The sequence below is a fragment of the Triticum aestivum genome, chromosome 2D, assembly GCF_018294505.1.
Source record: "Triticum aestivum cultivar Chinese Spring chromosome 2D, IWGSC CS RefSeq v2.1, whole genome shotgun sequence".
Classification (NCBI taxonomy): Eukaryota; Viridiplantae; Streptophyta; class Magnoliopsida; order Poales; family Poaceae; genus Triticum; species Triticum aestivum.
This window is the reverse complement of record NC_057799.1, coordinates 623,503,785-623,525,387: the sequence shown is the minus strand read 5'-3', so window position 1 is coordinate 623,525,387 and position 21,603 is coordinate 623,503,785. Positions and strand designations below refer to the sequence as shown.

Genomic DNA, 21,603 nt, shown 5'->3' with positions numbered 1-21,603 from the left:
CCCCCCAGCCCATGATTATTTTGTGAAGAAACACCATTTAGGATGACACAAATTAAGATAAATACAGTATTTGGCTTCTCCACGCAATTATATTTGGCTATTTGCCCCCTCAGTAATATCTCGCTAGCTCCGCCACTGCACGTAACACCTCTAATTGATGAATGGGAATTCCCTTTTCCGCACAAAAAAGGATATTCATCCAGTATGGTCTCTCGTCTTCCTTTTATTCATTCCTTCACTAGACAATAATCCGTGCATTGCCACATTGATATAAATATTTAATATGTTAGCTTGTGTTTTTACTTGCCCTGATGTGATTATACAAATAAATATTTATAAATTTCCGCCCGTGATTTATCTACCTAAACAAAAAACAATTGCACCTTCCGTCCGAAAATACTTGTCGGAGAAATGGATAAAAATATATGTATCTAAAACTAAAATACGTCTGGATACATCCATCCATTACTTCGACAAGTATTTCCGAATGAATAGAGTATATGGTAAGAACTTATTGACTTATCAAATAAAACATAATTTTATTTTATAAGACGATAAAAGATGGAATAGTTAAGATGATTTAGAAATAAAATGATGAATAAAATAGGAGGGCACTATTTTTTAAATGACAAAGATAATTACCCATGCGTTGTCACATGCTATAAATATTCTAGTATGTTAGTCCATGATTTACCTACCCATATTATTTTGGAACACAATACAATCGCAGATGCTCTCATACGCATGCATATACTCACCCAAAGATACTAAGCTGACGCAACATATTAAGATTAACGAAGTTACCACAGACGTCTCGTAGTCGTGGGGAACGTCTCCTCTAGCCGAACAAACGTTGCCAGAATGTCTAAAATAAATCCAGAAAAATGTATGCACCGGTGCCAAGTCTATTACTTAAACCCTGATGGGTTGTAAATAAGTGTTTATAAAGTGCTACCGATGACTACCTAAATAAAAATCATGTTTTCATCTTTTTTATTGGTTTATGAAAGACAACATAATTTTATTTGTTAACTCAATAAAAGGTGGGATATTTAAGACGGTTTTCATGGGAAATCGGTGGAAGACCCCAAAGACAGAGGAAAATCAAAATGAAAAGAAGGAGGAAAAACGTATGTAAGGTTGGACGAATCACTTTGGAAAAGAACACCTTTTTTAAGTACTCTCCCCATTCCTAAATATAAGTCTTTCTAGAGATTCCACTACGGACTACATACAAAACAAAATGAGTGAATCTACACTTTAAAGTACGTCTGTATACATCTGTACGTAGTCCATATTGAAATCTCTAAAAAAAAATATTTAGGAATGGAGGGAGTACTATATAAGTAAGTAGAGAGGAATTTTGTAAGATTTGGATCCTTAGCAAATTTCCCTATATACGGAAGTAGTAGTTCTTCTGTCTAGGGCACGTCTAAATTGCACATCTAAGTGACTAAATCAAGTATAAAAGAAAAAGAAAATACCCACACGAATCTCCGCGCAAGATCAATGACATAAGACTTAGATGTGTAATATTTATGACACATTTAGATGTGCTTTAGCAAAATTGTTCTTTTATTCGGAGTATGAATTTGAGGATTTTATTTGATGGATCCGGTTGTGGACGCTGACTTTGAATGCTTGCTCGGTCATTGTGCGCGGACGGGCCCGAACGCGACCGCGGACATATAGGCCCCAGATTAGGTCATTGTGGTTGTAAATCGAAGGGAAACTTTTGATCTATAGGTGTATATACACCCTATATGAAAAAATAGTAATTAAATAAAAACTTCTGAAAATATTTTAGAAATAAAGTTGACCTTCCGTTGTACTTGTAAGAAAAAATCCACAAAATGAAAAAACACTCGTAGACTTGATACGTCTCCAACGTATCTATAATTTTTAATTATTTCATGCTATTATATTATCTGTTTTGGATGTTTAATGGGCTTTATTATGCACTTTTATATTATTTTTGGGACTAACTTACTAACCAAAGGCCCAGTGCAAATTGCTGTTTTTTTGCCTATTTTAGTGTTTCGCAGAAAATGAATATCAAACGGAGTCCAAACGGAATGAAACCTTCGTGAGAGTTATTTTTTAACAAACGCAATCCAGGAGACTTGGAGTGGACGTCAAGGAAGGAACGAGGCGGCCACAAGGTAGGAGGGCGCGCCCAGGGGGTAGGCGCGCCCCCACCCTCGTGGGCCCCTCGTGGCTCCACCGACCTACTTCTTTCGCCTATATATACTCATATACCCCGAAAACATCCGAGAGCACCACGAAACCCTATTTCCACCGCCGCAACCTTCTGTACCCGTGAGATCCCATCTTGGAGCCTTTTCCGGCGCTCCGCCGGAGGGGGAATCGATCACGGAGGGCTTCTACATCAACACCATGGCCTCTTCGATGATGTGTGAGTAGTTTACCACAGACCTTCGGGTCCATAGTTATTAGCTAGATGGCTTCTTCTCTCTCTTTGGATCTCAATACAAAGTTCTCCTCGATTCTCTTGGAGATCTATTCGATGTAATTCTTTTTGCGGTGTGTTTGTCGAGATCCGATGAATTGTGGATTTATGATCAAGATTATCTATGAACAATATTTGATTCTTCTCTGAATTCTTCTATGTATGATTTAAATATCTTTGCAAGTCTTTTCGAATTATCAGTTTGGTTTGGCCTACTAGATTGATATTTCTTGCAATGGGAGAAGTGCTTAGCTTTGGGTTCAATCTTGCGGTGTCCTTTCCCAGTGACAGCAGGGGCAGCAAGACAGGTATTTTATTGTTGCCATCGAGGATAAAAAGATGGGGTTTATATCATATTGCTTGAGTTTATCCCTCTACATCATGTCATCTTGCCTAATGCGTTACTCTGTTCTTATGAACTTAATACTCCAGATGCATGCTGGATAGCGGTCGATGTGTGGAGTAATAGTAGTAGATGCAGAATTGTTTCGGTCTACTTGTCGCGGACGTGATGCCTATATACATGATCATGCCTAGATATTCTCATAACTGTGCGCTTTTCTATCAATTGCTCGACAGTAATTTGTTCACCCACCGTAGAATTTGCTATCTTGAGAGAAGCCACTAGTGAAACCTATGGCCCCCGGGTCTCTTTCTTATCATATTACATCTCGTTTACTATTTTGCAATCTTTACTTTCCAATCTATATCATAAAAATACCAAAAAAAATTATCTTTTTATCTCTATCAGATCTCACTTTTGCAACTGGCCGTGATGGAATTAACAACCCCTTTATCGCGTTGGTTGCAAGGTTCTTATTTGTTTGTGCAGGTACGAGGGACTTGCGTGTAGTCTCCTACTGGATTGATACCTTGGTTCTAAAAATAGAGGGAAATACTTACGCTACTTTGCTGTATCACCCTTTCCTCTTCAAGGGAAAACCAATGCATGCTCAAGAGGTAGCAAGAAGGATTTCTGGCGCCGTTGCTGGGAAGATCTACGCACAAGTCAAGACATACCAAGTACCCATCACAAACTCTTATCCCTCGCATTACATTATTTGCCATTTGCCTCTCGTTTTCCTCTCCCCCACTTCACCTTTGCCGTTTTATTCGCCCTTTTTTTTCTCCGATCGTCTCTTTTTGCTTACCTTTTGTGTGCTCGCTCTTTGTGCAATTTGCCGCCATCATGTCCGAAACTGGGGAGGTTATCGTTGATAAGGATAATGGAAATAACATGGAAAACTTTGATGCTTTTGATAATGCTCATGAAGAACCTATTATTTTACACACTAAAAAGTTTCGGATTGGTAGTGGTAATATTATTGGAAAAGGAGTTATTCAAGATTTCTTTACTTGCGCCGGTGCTTTGCCCACTATGGGCGGGTCTATTCTTCACAAAACTAGTAGTCTTGCGGATGCTATATCTTTGCTTGTGGTTGAACTTGAAATACAATTTATCCACATGCATCCTTGGATACAGAGGATTTTTCTAGAATTTTCCAATATTGAGCATTCTTCTGTTAAGCGTGCAGCTACCATCTTTTTAGCTCATGAGTTCAGATTTATAATAAAAGAAGCAAACAAAATCTTTGCACATTATAGGGTGGATGCCTGCCGTCCTCCCATAGAAGCGATCCTTTTTTATCAAGAAGACATAATGCGCTTACGATCTTTAGATCATGTTGCTTTTAATGAAAACCTTAGAAAAAAGGTCCCTACCGATGTTCTAGTTAACAAGATTTCTGAATTTAATGATAACTTTGCTATCCAGAACAATGGGTTAGGTTTTTCTCTTGAACAAAGGCTCGTGACTTTTTGCCAAAAGAATGCTTATAACGATGAATTGGTTGTGCAATATGAGGGGCCAAAGGAGGTACCAATACCTCCCGAGCTTGATCTTGGGGACTTTTGTCCCATTAAATTTAGCCCTTTTGATTACTTTTACTTGCCACAAAGAAAACTTGCTGCTGAACGTAGGGAGTATGAGATGAGTTTTTGCGATTTGCGTTATCATTATCATGGCAATACCTAGATCTATTCTTGCTTTTATGCCGAGCTAGGGCGTCAAACGATAGCGCTTGTTGGGATGCAACCCAATTTTATTTTTTGTTTCTTGCTTTTTGTTTCTATTTAGTAATAAATAATCCTTCATGCTACTGCTATGATTGTGGTGTTTGTGTTTTAATTAGTGTTTGTGCCAAGTAGAACCTTTAGGATAACCTACGGCGATAGTTATTTGATCTTGCTGTAAAAAACAGAAACTTTGCGCGCACAAGATTAGTTTTCATAAATCACAGAAACGTGCTTTTCAGTTGATTCTTTTTGCAGTAGATTAATAAAAAAATTACTTAAGACTTCCTAATTTGGTAGAATTTTTGGAGTTCCATAAGTTTACGTTTGATACAGATTACTATAGACTATTCTGTTTTTGACAGATTATGTTTTTCGCGTGTTGTTTGCTTATTTGATGAATCTATGGCTAGTATCGGGGGGTATGAAGCATAGAGAAGTTGGAATACAGTAGGTTTAACACCAATATAAATAAATAATGAGTTCATTACAGTACCTTAATGTGGTGGTTTGTTTTATTTCGCTAACGGAGCTCATGAGATTTTCTGTTGAGTTTTGTGTTGTGAAGTTTTCAAGTTTTTGGGTAAAGATTTGATGGGTTTTGGAACAAGGAGTGGCAAGAGCCTAAGCTTGGGGATGCCCAAGGCACCCCAAGGTAAAATTCAAGGACAACCAAAAGCCTAAGCTTCATCCCCTGTTTCGTCTTTGTCTATCGGTAACTTTACTTGATACTATATTTTTTATTCACCACATGATATGTGCTTTGCTTGGAGCGTTTTGTATAATTTGAGTCTTTGCTTTTTAGTTTACCACAATCATCCTTGCTGGACACACCTTTTGGAGAGACACACATGAATCGGAATTTATTAGAACACTCTATGTGCTTCACTTATATCTTTTGAGCTAGATAATTTTGCTCTAGTGCTTCGCTTATATCTTTTAGAGCACGGTGGTGGTTTTATTTTATAAAAATTATTGATCTCTCATGCTTCACTTAAATTATTTTGAGAGTCTCTTAGAACAGCATGGTAATTTGCTTTGGCTATAAAATTAGTCCTAATATGATGAACATCCAAGATGAGTATAATAAAAACTATCATATATATAAAGTGCATCGAATACTATGAGAAGTTTGATACTTGATAATTGTTTTGAGATATGAAGATGGCGACATTAGAGTCATGCTAGTTGAAGTAGTTATGAATTTGAGAAATACTTGTTCTAAAGTTTGTGATTCCCGTAGCATGCACGTATGGTGAACCGTTATGTGATGAAGTCGGAGCATGATTTATTTATTGAGTGTCTTCCTTATGAGTGGCGGTCGGGGACGAGCGATGGTATTTTCCTACCAATCTATCCCCCTAGGAGCATGCGCGTAGTACTTCGTTTCAATAACTAATAGATTTTTGCAATAAATATGTGAGTTCATTCTGACTAATGTTGAGTCCATGGATTATACGCGCTCTCACCCTTCCACCATTGCTAGCCTCTCTATTACCGCGCACCATTTGCCGGTATCATACACCCACCATATACCTTCCTCAAAACAGCCACCATACCTACCTATTATGGCATTTCCATAGCCATTCCAAGATATATTGCCACGCAACTTTCCACCGTTCCGTTTATTATGACATGCTCCATCATTGTCATATTGCTTTGCATGATCATGTAGTTGACATCGTATTTGTGGCAAAGCCACCTTTATAATTCTTTCATACATGTCACTCTTGATTCATTGCACATCTTGGTACACCGCCGGAGGCATTCACATAGTCATATTTTGTTCTAAGTATTGAGTTGTAATTTTTTGAGTTGTAAGTAAATAAAAGTGTGATGATCATCATTATTAAAGCATTGTCCCAAGTGAGGAAAGGATGATGGAGACTATGATTCCCCCACAAGTCGGGATGAGACTCCGGATGAAAAGAAAAAAAAGAAAAGAAAAAAAAGAGGCCATAAAATAAGAAGAGAAAAAGGCCCAAATAAAAAAATGAGAGAAAAAGAGAGAAGGGACAATGTTACTATCCTTTTATCACACTTGTGCTTCAAAGTAGCACCATGATCTTCATGATAGAGAGTCTCCTATGTTGTCACTTTCATATACTAGTGGAAATTTTACATTATAGAACTTGGCTTGTATATTCCAATGATGGGCTTCCTCAAAATGCCCTAGGTCTTCGTGAGCAAGCAAGTTGGATGCACACCCACTTAGTTTGTTTTGTTGAGCTTTCATACACTTATAGCTCTAGTGCATTCGTTGCATGGCAATCTCTACTCACTCACATTGATATCTATTGATGGGCATCTCCATAGCCCGTTGATATGCCTAGTTGATGTGAGACTATCTTCTCCTTTTTGTCTTCTCCACAACCACCATTCTATTCCACATATAGTGCTATGTTCATGGCTCATGCTCATGTATTGCGTGAATATTGAAAAAGTTTGAGAACATCAAAAGTATGAAACAATTGCTTGGCTTGTCATCGGGGGTGTGCATGATTAAATACTTTGTGTGATGAAGATAGAGCATAGCCAGACTATATGATTTTGTAGGGATAACTTTCTTTGTCCATGTTATTTTGAGAAGACATGATTGCTTTGTTAGTATGCTTGAAGTATTATTATTTTTATGTCAATATTAAGTTTTTGTCTTGAATCTTTCGGATCTGAACATTCATGCCACAATAAAGAAAATTACATTGAGAATTATGCTAGGTAGCATTCCACATCAAAAATTCCGTTTTTATCATTTACCTACTCGAGGACGAGCAGGAATTAAGCTTGAAAATGCTTGATACATCTCCAACGTATCTATAATTTTTGATTGTTCCATGCTATTATATTATCTGTTTTGGATGTTTAATGGGCTTTATTATGCACTTTTATATTATTTTTGGGACTAACCTACTAACCAAAGGCCCAATGCAAATTGCTGTTTTTTTGCCTATTTCAGTGTTTCGCAGAAAATGAATATCAAACGGAGTCCAAACGGAATGAAACCTTCGGAAGAGTTATTTTTGGAACAAACGCAATCCAAGAGACTTAGCGTGGACGTCAAGGAAGGAACGAGGCAGCCACGAGGTAGGAGGGCGCGCCCAAGGGGGTAGGCGCGCCCCACCCTCGTGGGCCCCTCGTGGCTCCACCGACCTATTTCTTTCGCCTATATATACTCATATACCCCGAAAACATCGAGAGCACCACGAAACTCTATTTCCACCGCCGCAACCTTTTGTACCCGTGAGATCCCATCTTGGAGCCTTTTCCGGCGCTCCGCCGGAGGGGGAATCGATCACGAAGGGCTTCTACATCAACACCATGGCCTCTCTGATGATGTGTGAGTAGTTTACCACAGACCTTCGGGTCCATAGTTATTAGCTAGATGGCTTCTTCTCTCTCTTTGGATCTCAATACAAAGTTCTCCTCGATTCTCTTGGAGATCTATTCGATGTAATTCTTTTTGCGGTGTGTTTGTCGAGATTCGATGAATTGTGGTTTTATGATCAAGATTATCTATGAACAATATTTGATTCTTCTCTGAATTCTTTTATGTATGATTTAAATATCTTTGTAAGTCTCTTCGAATTATCAGTTTGGTTTGGCCTACTAGATTGATCTTTCTTGCAATGGGAGAAGTGCTTAGCTTTGGGTTCAATCTTGCGGTGTCCTTTCCCAGTGACAGCAGGGGCGGCAAGGCACGTATTTTTTTGTTGCCATCGAGGATAAGAAGATGGGGTTTATATCATATTGATTGAGTTTATCCCTCTACATCATGTCATCTTGCCTAATGCGTTACTCTGTTCTTATGAACTTAATACTCTAGATGCATGCTGGATAGCGGTCGATGTGTGGAGTAATAGTAGTAGATGCAAAATCGTTTCGGTCTACTTGTCGCGGACGTGATGCCTATATACATGATCATGCCTAGATATTCTCATAACTATGCGCTTTTCTATCAATTGCTCGACAGTAATTTGTTCACCCATCGTAGAATTTGCTATCTTGAGAGAAGCGACTAGTGAAACCTATGGCCCCCGAGTCTCTTTTTATCATATTACATCTCGTTTACTATTTTGCAATCTTTACTTTTCAATCTATATCATAAAAATACCAAAAATATTTATCTTTTATCTCTATCAGATCTCACTTTTGCAAGTATTGACAACCCCTTTATCGCGTTGGTTGCAAGGTTCTTATTTGTTTGTGCAGGTACGAGGGACTTGCGTGTAGTCTCCTACTGGATTGATACCTTGGTTCTCAAAAACAGAGGGAAATACTTACGCTACTTTGCTGCATCACCCTTCCTCTTCAAGGGAAACCAACGCATGCTTAAGAGGTAGCAAGACTTTTCAGCCAAAATAGTGTGAATAGTGACCTATAATAGCAAATAAAATTTGTTTTTCTCAACGCTTGGTTTTTGTTTGACAAAGTTTATATACTAATGCAAGAAATCTAGTTTATTCAAAAAAACTAAACTTTTTTTGTAGTTATTAAAAAAACTCATACAGGGTGTATATACTCCCAGAAACCAAAAGGTATTACTACCAAATGTTGTCTGCCACGTGCTACCAATTTGACTTTTCCCTATTTTGTCAATGGGAGATATATCACGTTTTCTATCCGCGGTTTTACTAACAAACTACTATTATGTATCCATAAAATTTGTTGAGTATTCCCTTTTGGAAATTATAAACATCTCTTTTAGTATAATTGTGTATAGAATATAAACATGTACTGTTTTCTTTCTAGTTTGTTAGGCCTAACTTGGAACTTTCAGTAACCAAGTCAGAATTTGAGAGGGATCACAGAAAATTCCAGTAGCATCACTGTCATCCATAAGCTTGTTCAGACGGGTATGACTCGTACGACTATTTGGGTATACCATGCACCGGAGGAGATTCTCCTTTATATAATCGAGACTATAACACCCCTAGCTTTTTTTGCGAGAAAACTTTCGATCTATTTATCTTCAATTATGACAGTACAACAAACACAATAAATAAAAAATTACATTCAGATCCGTAGACCACATAGCGACGACTACAATCACCGAAGCGAGCCGAAGGCGCGCTGCCGTCATCACCCCTCTCTCGCCAGAGCCGGGCAAACCTTGTAGTAGTAGGCAGTCAGGAAGTCGTTGTGCTAAGGCCCTGTAGGACCAGCGCAGCAAAACAGCAACCGCCGCCGATGAAGAATAACGTAGATCGGAAGGATCGAACCTGAAGACAGATGAATGTGGACGAACTACGACTAGATTCGAGCAAATCCACCAAGGACAGATTTGCCGGAGACACACCTGCACACGCCAAGGACGGGGGCTAGGCGGGGATAATCTTATTCCATCTTCAGGGAGCCGCCGTCGTCTCGTCTTCCTGAGCAGGACATAAACCTAATAAAAACGCAAAGGAACAATTGAAAATAGAGCCCTCTCGCTGGTAAGGGCCGAGATCCACCGCACCGCCATGGCCCCTAGTTGATGAATGGAAAGTTCCTTTTCCGCACAAAAAAGGATATTCATCCAGCATGGTCTCTCGTCATCTTCCTTTTCTTCTTTCCTTCACTAGATAATTATCCACGCATCACATTGATATAAATATTTAATACATTAGCTCGTGTTTTTACTTGCCCTGATGTGATTATACAAATAAATATTTATAAATTTCCGCCTATGGTTTATCTACCTAAATAAAAATACTTGTTGGAGAAATGGATAAAAATGGATGTATCTAAAACTAAAATACGTCTAGATACATCCATCCATTACTCCGACAAGTATCTCCAAAAGGGAAGCGGCTCCCCTGACGTACATCACCTGCAGTTGTGGCACTGCCATGTGGGCCTGTTTTTCAATGAGCCCACCTGTCAGGGATGGAACGGCACCCTGCCGAACGGCAGAGGAGCCTCGTCCCTCCAAAAGGAGGAAGTATTTGGTAAGAACTTATTGAAATAAGACAATTAAAGATGGAATAGTTAAGACGATTTTGAAATAAAACAATGAATAAAATAGGAGAGGAAAAATTAAAACGGAGAGAGGGAGGGAAAACGTATATAAGATTGGACGAAATACTTTGTCTGGCAGTAGGAGCGACACTATTTTCTAAATGACATAGACAATTGCTCATGCTTTGTCACATGCTATAAATATTCTAGTATGTTAGTCCATGATTTACCGACCCATATTATTTTGGTACACAATACAATCCGCAAATGCTCTCATACGCATATATATACTCACCCAAAGATACTGAGCCGACATAACATATTAAGATTAACAAAGTCACCACAGACGTTTCGTAGTCGTACGGAACGTCTCCTCTAACTGGATAAACATTGCCGAAATGTCTAAAATAAATCCAGAAAAATGCGTGCACGTGTGCCAAGTCTATTACTTAAACCCCGATGGATTGTAAATAAATGTTTTAAAAAGCCCTACCAATGACTACCTAAACAAAAATCATGTTTTTATCATTTTTTATTGGTTTATGAAAGACAACATAATTTTATTTGTTAACTCAATAAAAGGTGGGATATTTAAGACGGGTTTCATGGGAAATCGGTGAAAAACCCCAAAGACAGAGGAAAATCAAAAAGAAAAGAAGGAGGAAAAACGTATGTAAGGTTGGACGAATCACTTTGGAAAAGAACACCTTTTATAAGTACTCTCTCCGTTCCTAAATACAAGTCTTTCTAAAAATTCCACTACGGACTACATACGAGTGAATGTACACTCCATATTGAAATCTCTAAAAAGACTTATATTTAGAAACGGAGGAAGTACTGTATAAGTAGTAGAGAGAAAAAATGTTACTCTTCATCAAGGGAATCACTACCTCCAAATACCCTAGAGTTGGGACCGGCCCCACCTGTCATCGTCACCGGCTCAGGGCTAATGGCGTCTTGTTTGCGAAATTTCCCCAAAAAAACCTTCTTATTTCCCTCCCCACCCGAAAAGCACCGAAAGGGGGGCGAATCTGTGCGCGTCCAGCGTAAGCATCACGCGAGCCGCGGGCGGCCGTCGATCCGCGATCGGACGGCCGAGGCCGCCCCTCCGCCCTATATAATGCGCCCCCGGCCTGCCCACACCCAAATCCTCCGACTCCTTCTCGCCCCCTCTTGCCCCGTGGTCCCCAACCGCCGTCCGCCGCCGCAGAGGGGAGAGGCGGCCGCCGCCCACCGCCGCAGCACCGCCGGCCCCGTCGCCCCCGCCGGTCGGTACGCGCGACGCCACACCCCGTCCCTCTGTTCGATCTGTTTTCTAGGGCCTGATCTGTGCCGGATTTCGGTGATTTAGGGTTTGATCCCATGGCGTCCAAGAGGATCCTCAAGGAGCTCAAGGACCTGCAGAAGGACCCTCCCACCTCATGCAGCGCAGGTGATTTCCCCTCCGCCCCGTTCGATTCCGTCTAGATCTCGCCCCGAGTAGAATTGCGTCAGGATGGGCGCGCCGTTTGCGTGGTCTTGGTTGTTAGTTTCTGGTCATGGGGGTTAGGTTGTCGATTGTTTAGCTGTGCTCGCGCAGTGCTTTTAGGTTTGCTGAATTGATTGGTGGAGAATACTGCTTATGAACTGTGCATGGCCTATTAATATGATTGACTCATGTCATGTGTGTGATGTATCTTCTGAGCAGGCCATTAAAAAAACCCTTGGATTTTGTTCTGTTATGTTAAGGTATGCCAACCTTATTACAGTTTACTGTCAACAGCTCATTAGGTCAGTGCCACATGGGCGGAACATGCACCACCCTGTGGCACTATATGCTATCTTAACTGCCATTAACCAGAAGAAATTAAAATCGCCAAGGACTTGCAGTTTATATGGACAGTTATGCATGGACTAGGACTACTTATTAAACATACTGTACCAACCTTATCTGTTAGGCATGGACTAGACCATTTAAGAAACATAAACAGTGCCAACCAAATCCATAGGGAGAATTGTCGAGAGTGGCCTATGTTTTAGTAGGTGACTTGCAATGGTCGCTTTTCTTCCTTGGTCTATCAATGCATACTGGAATAAATATACTTACTGAAGCTACTTTAGCTTTGTTAATGTTTAAACCTGATTTAAAGAACATAAACAGTACTAGCCTAATCAATAGAGAGAATTGTCAAGAGTGGCCTATGTTTTAGTAGGTTGCAATGATCACCTGTTTTCCCTTGTCTATCAGTGCATGCTGGGAGAAATATAATTACTGGAGCAACTTTAGCATTGTTAATGTTGTGTAAAACTAATTGAGTGGCCTATGTTTTAGTAGCTGGTGGTTGTAATGGTCACCTGTTTTCTTTGGTCTATCAATGCATATAGGAATAAATAAAATTACTGAAGTAACTTTAACATTCATAATGTGTGTAAACCTGATGTTCTGTGTTTTAATGGAGATCTGGCTACAGTGGATGTCCTGGCCTCCTGGGTGTCTTGATGTTATTTAATACAGCAGTTTGTTCCACTAACCTCTTGAAATTAAAATCAATGAACTTTGAATTATTCTAATCATTGTACTGGATGTGTATAGGATTGATAACCCTTGATAACATAATGTCATTTCTAATTTTGAACTTGTTCACACAATTAAATCTAGAAACTATTTGATCTCGCAGCAAATGAGACTTGTTTCTTACTCAATACTTGACTGGCTTGGTACGAATGTGTTTGTCTGACTGTTGTGTAATACTGTATTTCTCTCCTTTTATCTGGGCAGGTCCTGTAGGTGAGGACATGTTCCACTGGCAGGCCACTATCATGGGACCCTCGGACAGCCCGTTCACCGGTGGCCTATTTTTGGTGAACATTCATTTCCCACCGGATTACCCCTTCAAGCCCCCGAAGGTAATTTCCAGTGTACTGAACTGACCTTTGTAAAAAAATAGTTCATCTTGATCCTTTGATGCTGGAATTGCTGTTACACGAATGTCTTGGGGCTCCTCAAACAACTGGGTTGCTGCTGCCTGCTATGCATCTATTTTTGTCTGACATTCGGACTTTAACATATTTCAGGTCTCTTTCCGCACCAAGGTGTTCCACCCAAACATCAACAGCAACGGCAGCATTTGCCTTGACATTCTCAAGGAACAGTGGAGCCCGGCTTTGACCATATCAAAGGTAATGATCTGCATTCCTAGCTTGGACGTTTCATTTTTTGCTTAAAGCTTGTTGCTGATATAAGTTTGGTTTCTTTGCAACATCATCTCACAACAATCTTCAGTTATGTTTCTCTAACGTTTACCTGTCTGTTAACAGGTCCTGCTGTCAATCTGTTCGTTGCTGACGGACCCGAACCCCGATGATCCTCTGGTGCCCGAGATCGCTCACATGTACAAGACTGATAGGGCCAAGTATGAGTCCACGGCGCGCTCCTGGACACAGAAGTACGCCATGGGCTAGAGCTTGACGGCCAGCTGGTGACCATGGATGCGCCGAGCCAGAACCGTTATCACCTAAATAACCAGCCAAAAGTATCACCCCACCCCGTGACGAAGTGAATGGACTTTTGAGGCCGTCGTGCCCCTGTTGAACTCGTATGAATGTACTCTTGCCATGTCAAGTCCGTTGGGTCTGGGTAGTCTGTTCTACCTGACGTTTCGTTATCCGTTAAGTTAAATCTCTGTCGTATCTATGATATGTGTGGCTATCCATTGCATGCTTTGATTGGATTTTCTGGCTGGGAAAGAATCGTGGGTTTAGAGAGCCCCTAACTATTTTGAAGTTGAAAATGTCGAAGCAAAGTACCTAAAATCCCTTAGAAAAATCCAAGTACCTAAAATCCAAGCCTGTTTGGTCTGTAATTTTTCTGAATGATCATGTCATAGAAACAGAGCAATGCAAACATTTCTATGGAATTGCATGCAAAGTAGAGAATCCGGGTGACAATTAATATGGAACTGAGGGAGTAGCATTACTCCTTGAAATGCTTAATGGATTGGAGAGATGAAAACCAAGTTCCAGCGAAAATTTTGTGGAAAATCTAAAAGTTCAAAAAATACATGTTAAGAGGGTTTTGTTGCCATGTGAAATTCCAAGTTCAAAAAAGTATACCATTTAAGAGCTATAAAAAAATCATCTATGAATAGTGACATTGGGAACTATTCAATGTTGATTTTGTTTGTTTACCTTGTATAAACGAATTTGTGTTTGTACTTGGAATTTCACATGCTAACAGGACATCACTACTGTATTTTAGATATATTTTAAAACTTCAAACGTAGTTTTACATAGGGATGAAAATGGAGTGGAAACTTGTCGCTTTTCCGGAGGAAAAATGGAAACGGTCAGGAAATATGAAAAAGGAAATGGAAATATGCAAAACGGAAGTGGAAATGGAACTTTTTATGCGGAAATGGAAACAAAAACGGAACGTTTTACTATAAGCCTATGTCTGCTTTGTAGCCTAACGACCAAACAACACACAATGACACAATAAGTAGAATGTATCATTTGAGGCCCAACTTCTACTACCACATATGTACTCCCTCCGTCCGGAAATACTTGTCATTGAATTGGGTGTATCTAGGTGTTTTTTAGTTCTAGATACATCCATTTTAATGACAAGTAATTCCGGACGGAGGGAGTACTCAGCTTGACCCTATATGTAATTGTTGAGTACAACTACAATAATACGCTAAGTTGCTAACATGATGATATTGTTTTGTAGCCATGTTAACAAGTCACTAAATTTCTTTCTTTTTGTGTGTACTTCTCTATGATTCAAGGAATTTTTAAATTCCGGTCAAATTCTACTTCTGTTTTTGTGTCAGCTTTGTATTCGCTTCGTGTCCGTTTCTGGTAGCATATGTTTCCATATTCATTTCCGGGGTTTCTGTATTCGTTTCCGCTTCTGCAAATATATATATATAAACAAATGTGGTAGCACTCAGTTCCGTCCGTTTCTACTCTGTTTTCATCCCTAGTTTTACATGTGGTTTCCACAGAAACTTGATTTCCACATGATATTATCTCAATGGATCATGGCGACATCACATTTGAAACACCCAGTCGCCACCCTCGATTGGTGCGGAGGTAAACACCATCGGCCTGACTCCAACGACACAACTTTTTCTTTCGAGCCTCGCAAAGGTCCTTGGTCTTGTGATGCTGCCTATCTAGATCAGGCAGCCCCGTAGCCAATGTGCTTAGCGGCGATTCTCGTGGTTTTAGTTTGAACTAAAACCACGACGAGTAATTTGGAACGGAGGGAGTACACAATTGTGGCAATTCAACGAGGCTTGGTTCGTGCTTCAACGGCAAAATTGGGTGAATCTCCATCGTACACGATGGTCTCTTATTGTGGCAATTCAATGAGGGCTTGATCCGTGCTTCAACGGCAGAATTGGAGTGGTTGCCCTTGAAATCCTAGGTTTGTCCCAAGTCAAATTCAAAGTTTGACTATATATAAAAACCATCAACATCTACGACACAAACTAGTTTCACTAGATGTCACTAGATGCAACATATTCATACAAACATATATATGATGCTGTAGATATCAGTAACATATCTTTCAACAAACTTGGCCAAATATAGAGAAATTTGACTTAGATAAAGCTAGAACTTCAAATAATTTGCAACGGAAGGAGTAAAAGCCATAGTTAACTTCAAAAAACAAAGAGAATTGGAAGGGCAACGATAAATTAGAGCGTGATCCAGTTCAAGATAAATAGATGGTATTATTTCATCTCCAAAGCAATGATGTACGGGTACATAAATGATAGAGAATCGTTCTAAATGCGCACAGCATGATACATACACTTATGCTATACAGCATCCCATAGCCAATAACAATGTATCATTTTTATTTACTCGCAATAATCTATCATCCATATACATGTAACCATATATCTGTTATGTACACCGGGGACTGATGCTGTATAGATCTGTACCATATTTTAGAGGATAACAACCTCATGGCTCTTTCGCTGGCTTTGCCAATCATAGCTGCGTCCGTCACGATCTATCGCCATGCATTCACTAAAGACGAACCACTGTGGCGTGACTTCTGGCGGAACTGCTTCTTGTTTATGCACCATGCATCCGAGAAAGTGCTCACCTGAATTACGGCAGTCATTAGTGAATATAAAAGTGCGATAAACTGATCACCAGAATCGACGCTGTCCTTACAGTGCCGATCATCTTTGCACCGAACCAGGCGGTGTCTGTGCCAAATGGAGGAGGCAGAACCCTTATTCCTTCTGAGATGTATGGAGGAAGAAGTTTGTGGAGCTCTTTCTCGAGCCTCTCTGTTCACAATGAAAATACAGCCTTATCCACCAGTGTTCTAGATTTGTTGTGTTATGCATTAACTTCCAATCAGCTGTTCAGTAGTATTAAAATGCATTACGCAAGCATACCTGGCAAACCAGGTAAGCACGACGATCCACCAGCTAAAACCACCGTCTTGAACCAGCTGTGGTCACGGAGCACCTCTGTATTGTAGCAGTGATCCATACATAGAGATACTGCTTTGTGCAAAGCCATAGCACGACTGCAACACCAACATCGAGCAAGCGTAAGCGAACCGTATTAAAAGGAAAAGGACAAGCAAGGTTACGCAATAGAGAAGATAACATACACTCCTCCAATCTGGGGCTGGAAAAGGATTTCTGCCATCTTGAATCTTTCTTCTGATAGAGTGAACCACCCTTCACCATCCACCTCACAGGAAGCTTGTGTGTTTTTACATAGTTCTGCTTCATAATCAGCCGCGACGTAGCAAATTTTCTTTACAGATAGAAGAGGAAAGGGAGGTAGAATCATGTGTTAGCTATCATCTCCAGTTCTGTCATGTACATAATCAAAATAGGTTGCCCAACTAATGGCTCCAAGCACAAATAGTTTGTTACTATGTCGCCCTCAACTAATAATATAGGTTTCAAGCACAATTAGTTGGTCCGTAGCCCCCAACTAATCAGTTACAAGCACAACTGGCCACTAGGTGATATTTGTGTGGAGAACGCAAGCTACAACAAATTACATTAGCTATATTGGGATAATAAACAAAGACCCTACCTCCTTGATTGTCCGAACAGTGTACAGTGATTCAAAAGAAATATTCCTTCGCTGCAATAGCTCCTTTAGAAATCCAGTAAGTTTCAGAGCACCTTGCCCCACAGTTTCAATGCCTATCTCACGCATCACCCTACCTTGAAAGACTGTTGCAAGGAAAATACATAAGATAAAACAAATGGGTATTTTTACCACTTGATCTAGACGCAGTTCCATGTGTTATAAACATTTTGGGACAAAGCCCGACCATGAATAATTATCAGTCTACAGCCCACACATAAGTCTTATCAATACTCAAGCAGGTTCTTTGCATTAAGTTGATATTCGATGTAATAAAATTGTGGTAGGCCTAAAGGCTTGGAATATCGGCCATGTTTACTGATCTTAAGAGAAGATACATTAGATACTGAAGAAAACAGTAAGATGGTCGACTGAGTCGAACCTTACACCAGAACTTACTGGGAACAACGGATGTGACATTGAATCCAATGTTGACAACAATACCAGAGGTTCGTCTAGCAGCATACAAAGCTAGGAGTGCCTGCAAAAACACATGTCAACAATCTCCCAAAATATCTTCTTTCAGCAGGTAAAGTTAATGAATAAAGTAAACAGAAAGGTGGCTTCTACAAGACTACAACTACATCGAGGTTCGATTTAAATTTGACGACAAAATATAGAAAATGTATTATAGAAAATTCTTAATTGAGAAGTTCCAGGTGTCCAGCTTGAACCGCGACTCATGATTCTGACACAATATAATATGCGAATCTTATACTTTTCCAAAGATAAAGAAAAATAGCGTCTCAAATCTCATTATGACAAAAAATTAATCAAAGGGACAGTGGTACACAAGGTTGGACCAAAAAGTACATCAAGAGGTGATAAATGTAAGGGCGAACAAAATCACCAAGGGAACATAAAAATGCTTACTTGATCAACAGCACAAACAGCAGGAACATTCATCTCGAACAAAACCGAGTACAATGTCTCCTTGTATTGCTTTCTTGAGGCCCTAGCAGCCTCGGTATCTGCGCCAAGTTGAGTTAGAAACATACGGTCAGACAAAGAAGTTTGAAATTGTTTATCAACCATAGTGACAAATTGATGGGCACATGTTGAAAAATTGTTTCAAGTTTCTATTGTTAACTTTGAATCAGTTGCAAAACTCTGGCTCTGTCGCAAAAAATATCTTCATCTTAATGTAGTCTCTTCTGCTGTCCTGTGGGGGCTGTGGAATTTTAGGACTCCATTGTTTTCAGTAGGTGCTCCTGGATCAGTATGAAACAGGTGCTAGGACTGGCCTCTCGTTATTTGAGAGATCACACAAAACCGTTCCAGGATTCAGGGAGGGCTCCTGATGGAATTTTAGACCTCGCCGTGGATGCATCTGTCGTGTGATGGCACCTTTTGCACTGGAACCAGACTGATACACTGCAAAAGGTGGGTTGGCTCTGTATCCTTGAAGGAGGCGGTGGGGAATGCTGCACATGGTGGAAGGAGCACCGTGGAATATCAGAAGCAGCATCCCAACGAAGAAGACCCCATCCATGTGCTGTTCTCTAGTTACTATTTGTGACACCCCCTAGCCTGCATGTCTGTTTGGGGTCTTTTGAACTCATACTGTGTTGGTTTCGTTGGTTTGCTTTATGCTGTGCTCTAGCGGCAGGCTGGTAGACACTCCTTTAGTTTTTGCTGTCTGTCGGTGTAAGAACTCGTTCGTGGTTTCTTTTCTTAATTGAAATGAAACCGAGGGATGGCCCCTGATTTTGAAAAAAAATGACGGGCAAAAAAATGTAACCATATAACAGGGCCGCCATATAGAAATAGTGATGAAGGTAAACAATGTAAGACAGAATAGACAATGATAAAGTAGAAAATTGTATCACCTAAAAATACTAACCATCGGAGTGGCAGAGGGGAAGGGCAACAACAATTGGTCGAGCAGAAGGCTTTACATGCATCCTATAAAAAGTCAAGAATAGATAGAGTTTATGGCAAGAATATCTGGATACGCATATTGATTGCTCGTGTGTTGTGATCAAGCAAGAGATGGTGCAGCCACTTTGATAGTAGACTAACCTAGTCAATGAAAGTTTTCACAATATAAGTTGTGTGTGTGTGTTTCAAGTGAATTCACCCAGTGAGAACTCAAAATCATCAACGGAAAATGTTGTCTATTGAAATGGAGCAAAAAAGGTAAAGCAAATTTTTTATATACAAGATATTGCAGTGGAACTTAAAAGATGTTACAGACCTGTTATAGATTGTCGAGAAAAAGTGGCGAAGTCTTGCATACATAGGGGACTCGATGTTACCAAATTCCTGCATGATGATCCCAGCAAAAGTAGGACATAAATGATATTATCAATTCAATTATCTTATTATTACCGTGAAGTTGTTAAACCAACATTGGTCAGTGTGTTCCACAAAGAAAAAAAATTGTCATGATAAATGATTGACGCGCAATGGCTTGGTAAATTTCATATTCTACTGATCACCACAGCTTACCAGAAAAGTTGCACAACGCCCAGAAGGAGCAGCATACTTGCTCCAGCCATACTTGCAATAGCCTGATCCACCTATAATTTAAGAAAACAAACAACAGAAAATGCACCATTATAATGGAGGCCATAAAATCAAAACAACAGGGGTCAATAAAAACACTGCCGATTTCCCTCCAAAAATGACTATCACCTCGCACAAAGCAAAGGGCCAGATACAATCAGCCTACCATAACGACCTAATGATTACTGAAGATAACTAATCACGTTATGTTCTGTTACCGTTAACAGTGGAATCCGGAGTCCGGACGCATGGCCGTTGGGGAAAAAAATGTGTAGTGACTGACTGAAGGTAAGATCATTAGAGTTGTCCAAATGGGGGCATTTGTTGGTCGTACAATCCCTTAAAGAAGCAATCAATGCATATATAATACACTTATACAATCGCTGGCTGACTAGATGATTAAGCGCATGAAAGGGAGATGCTGGCTGTTACTTACCATCGACTATGATAGAGCCTGGGACGAGCGCTCGCTGTCCGTAGATGCGCTTGAAGGAGAGCTGCGGCGGGACGCGAACGGTGCCGAAGTAGACGCTGCGTACGCACGGCACGGTGCTGTTACTGTTAGTTAGGCGAACGAAGTGGGGACGCCAAAATGGAAAGGCTCGGGCCGCGTGAGGAGGCAGGGGGGAAGAGGAGGGGGGGCAAGGGCAACCTGCGGGGCTGGGCGGGGCCGGCGGCGAGGTGGGTCTCGGCGAAGACGACGAGGTCCCAGGGGTCGGGGCCGAGGCTGAGGAAGAAGGCCCAGAGCGCGTTGTCGGAGGCGAGGAGGCGCCAGGTGCGGCACACGGCGACGGAGCGCGCGGCGTCGGCGGGGCCCAGCAGGCGCAGGATCTGCGCCAGCACGTCGATCGGCACCGCGTCGAGCGCGCCCAGGGAGCCGTACTCCGCCGCCGCCGCCGCCGCCGGGGCGCCGCGGCGGCGCGGGGAGGAGGAGGAGGCGGAGGCGTCCGGGTCGCGCGGCACCGCGCGGGAGAGCACGGAGCCCCACACCTTGCGCAGCAGCGTCGACGCCATGGCCGCTCGGACGGGCAGGGCGGCGATCGCTTACATGCGGGCCGCGGCGGACGGAGAGGACGAGCGCGGGGAGAGGAGTGGGGGATGGGAGGGGATCGAGAGGCACCGAAGCCACCAGAAATTTGGGGGCGTGGACCGGGTACGGGTCGAGGCGAGGTGGGTTGGTCCGTCGTGTGACTGCGAGTGGGCCGCGCGGCTCCCCCGTACACTGTGTGCCTGCACTCGCTCGACTGTCTGTCCTTCTCATCGTTTCCGCCGCTGCATGCGTCCAATCGAAGGCCAGCGCTGGGTGCCGGCCGGCCGGCCCAATTTTCGGCCGGTCGTGCTAGCATCCGTCCGATTGGAGCGACCAGGATCACACGATCGTAGCAAAGCGGAGACACGGTTGCAGCAATAAAAATTATCGTCGCCGTCACCGCCGGTTTGTATCTCGTCGCGCAGGTCACAACATTGTTGCACCGTCAGTTGTAGCAAACGTCCTC

General features: G+C 41.4%; 2 protein-coding genes across 3 annotated transcripts; one reads left to right on the top strand and one right to left on the bottom strand.

Annotated features, from left to right (window-relative positions):
• Positions 1-11,497: 11,497 nt before the first annotated feature.
• Positions 11,498-14,156, top strand: LOC123055074 (ubiquitin-conjugating enzyme E2 28). 2 transcript variants are annotated; one of them, XM_044478989.1, is made up of 5 exons: positions 11,498-11,751; positions 11,835-11,915; positions 13,242-13,369; positions 13,538-13,642; positions 13,781-14,156. In XM_044478989.1, exons 1-5 carry the CDS (start codon positions 11,604-11,606, stop codon positions 13,922-13,924), a joined length of 606 nt encoding a protein of 201 aa, XP_044334924.1. In that variant the 5' UTR covers positions 11,498-11,603; the 3' UTR covers positions 13,925-14,156. The 2 variants fall into 2 exon arrangements, with proteins under 2 accessions (XP_044334924.1, XP_044334925.1); XM_044478990.1 differs by having other exon boundaries at positions 11,623-11,755.
• Positions 14,157-16,183: 2,027 nt separating this feature from the next.
• On the bottom strand, positions 16,184-21,246 carry LOC123055073 (actin-related protein 8). Its single transcript, XM_044478988.1, has 12 exons — positions 20,760-21,246; positions 20,544-20,638; positions 20,051-20,121; positions 19,797-19,864; positions 19,443-19,504; positions 18,473-18,570; positions 17,999-18,080; positions 17,543-17,685; positions 17,106-17,254; positions 16,885-17,018; positions 16,655-16,773; positions 16,184-16,583 (listed from the first exon to the last, which is right to left on the bottom strand). The coding sequence occupies exons 1-12, from the start codon at positions 21,119-21,121 to the stop codon at positions 16,488-16,490; spliced, it is 1,479 nt and encodes a 492-aa protein (XP_044334923.1). The 5' UTR covers positions 21,122-21,246; the 3' UTR covers positions 16,184-16,487.
• Between the last annotated feature and the right edge of the window lie 357 nt (positions 21,247-21,603).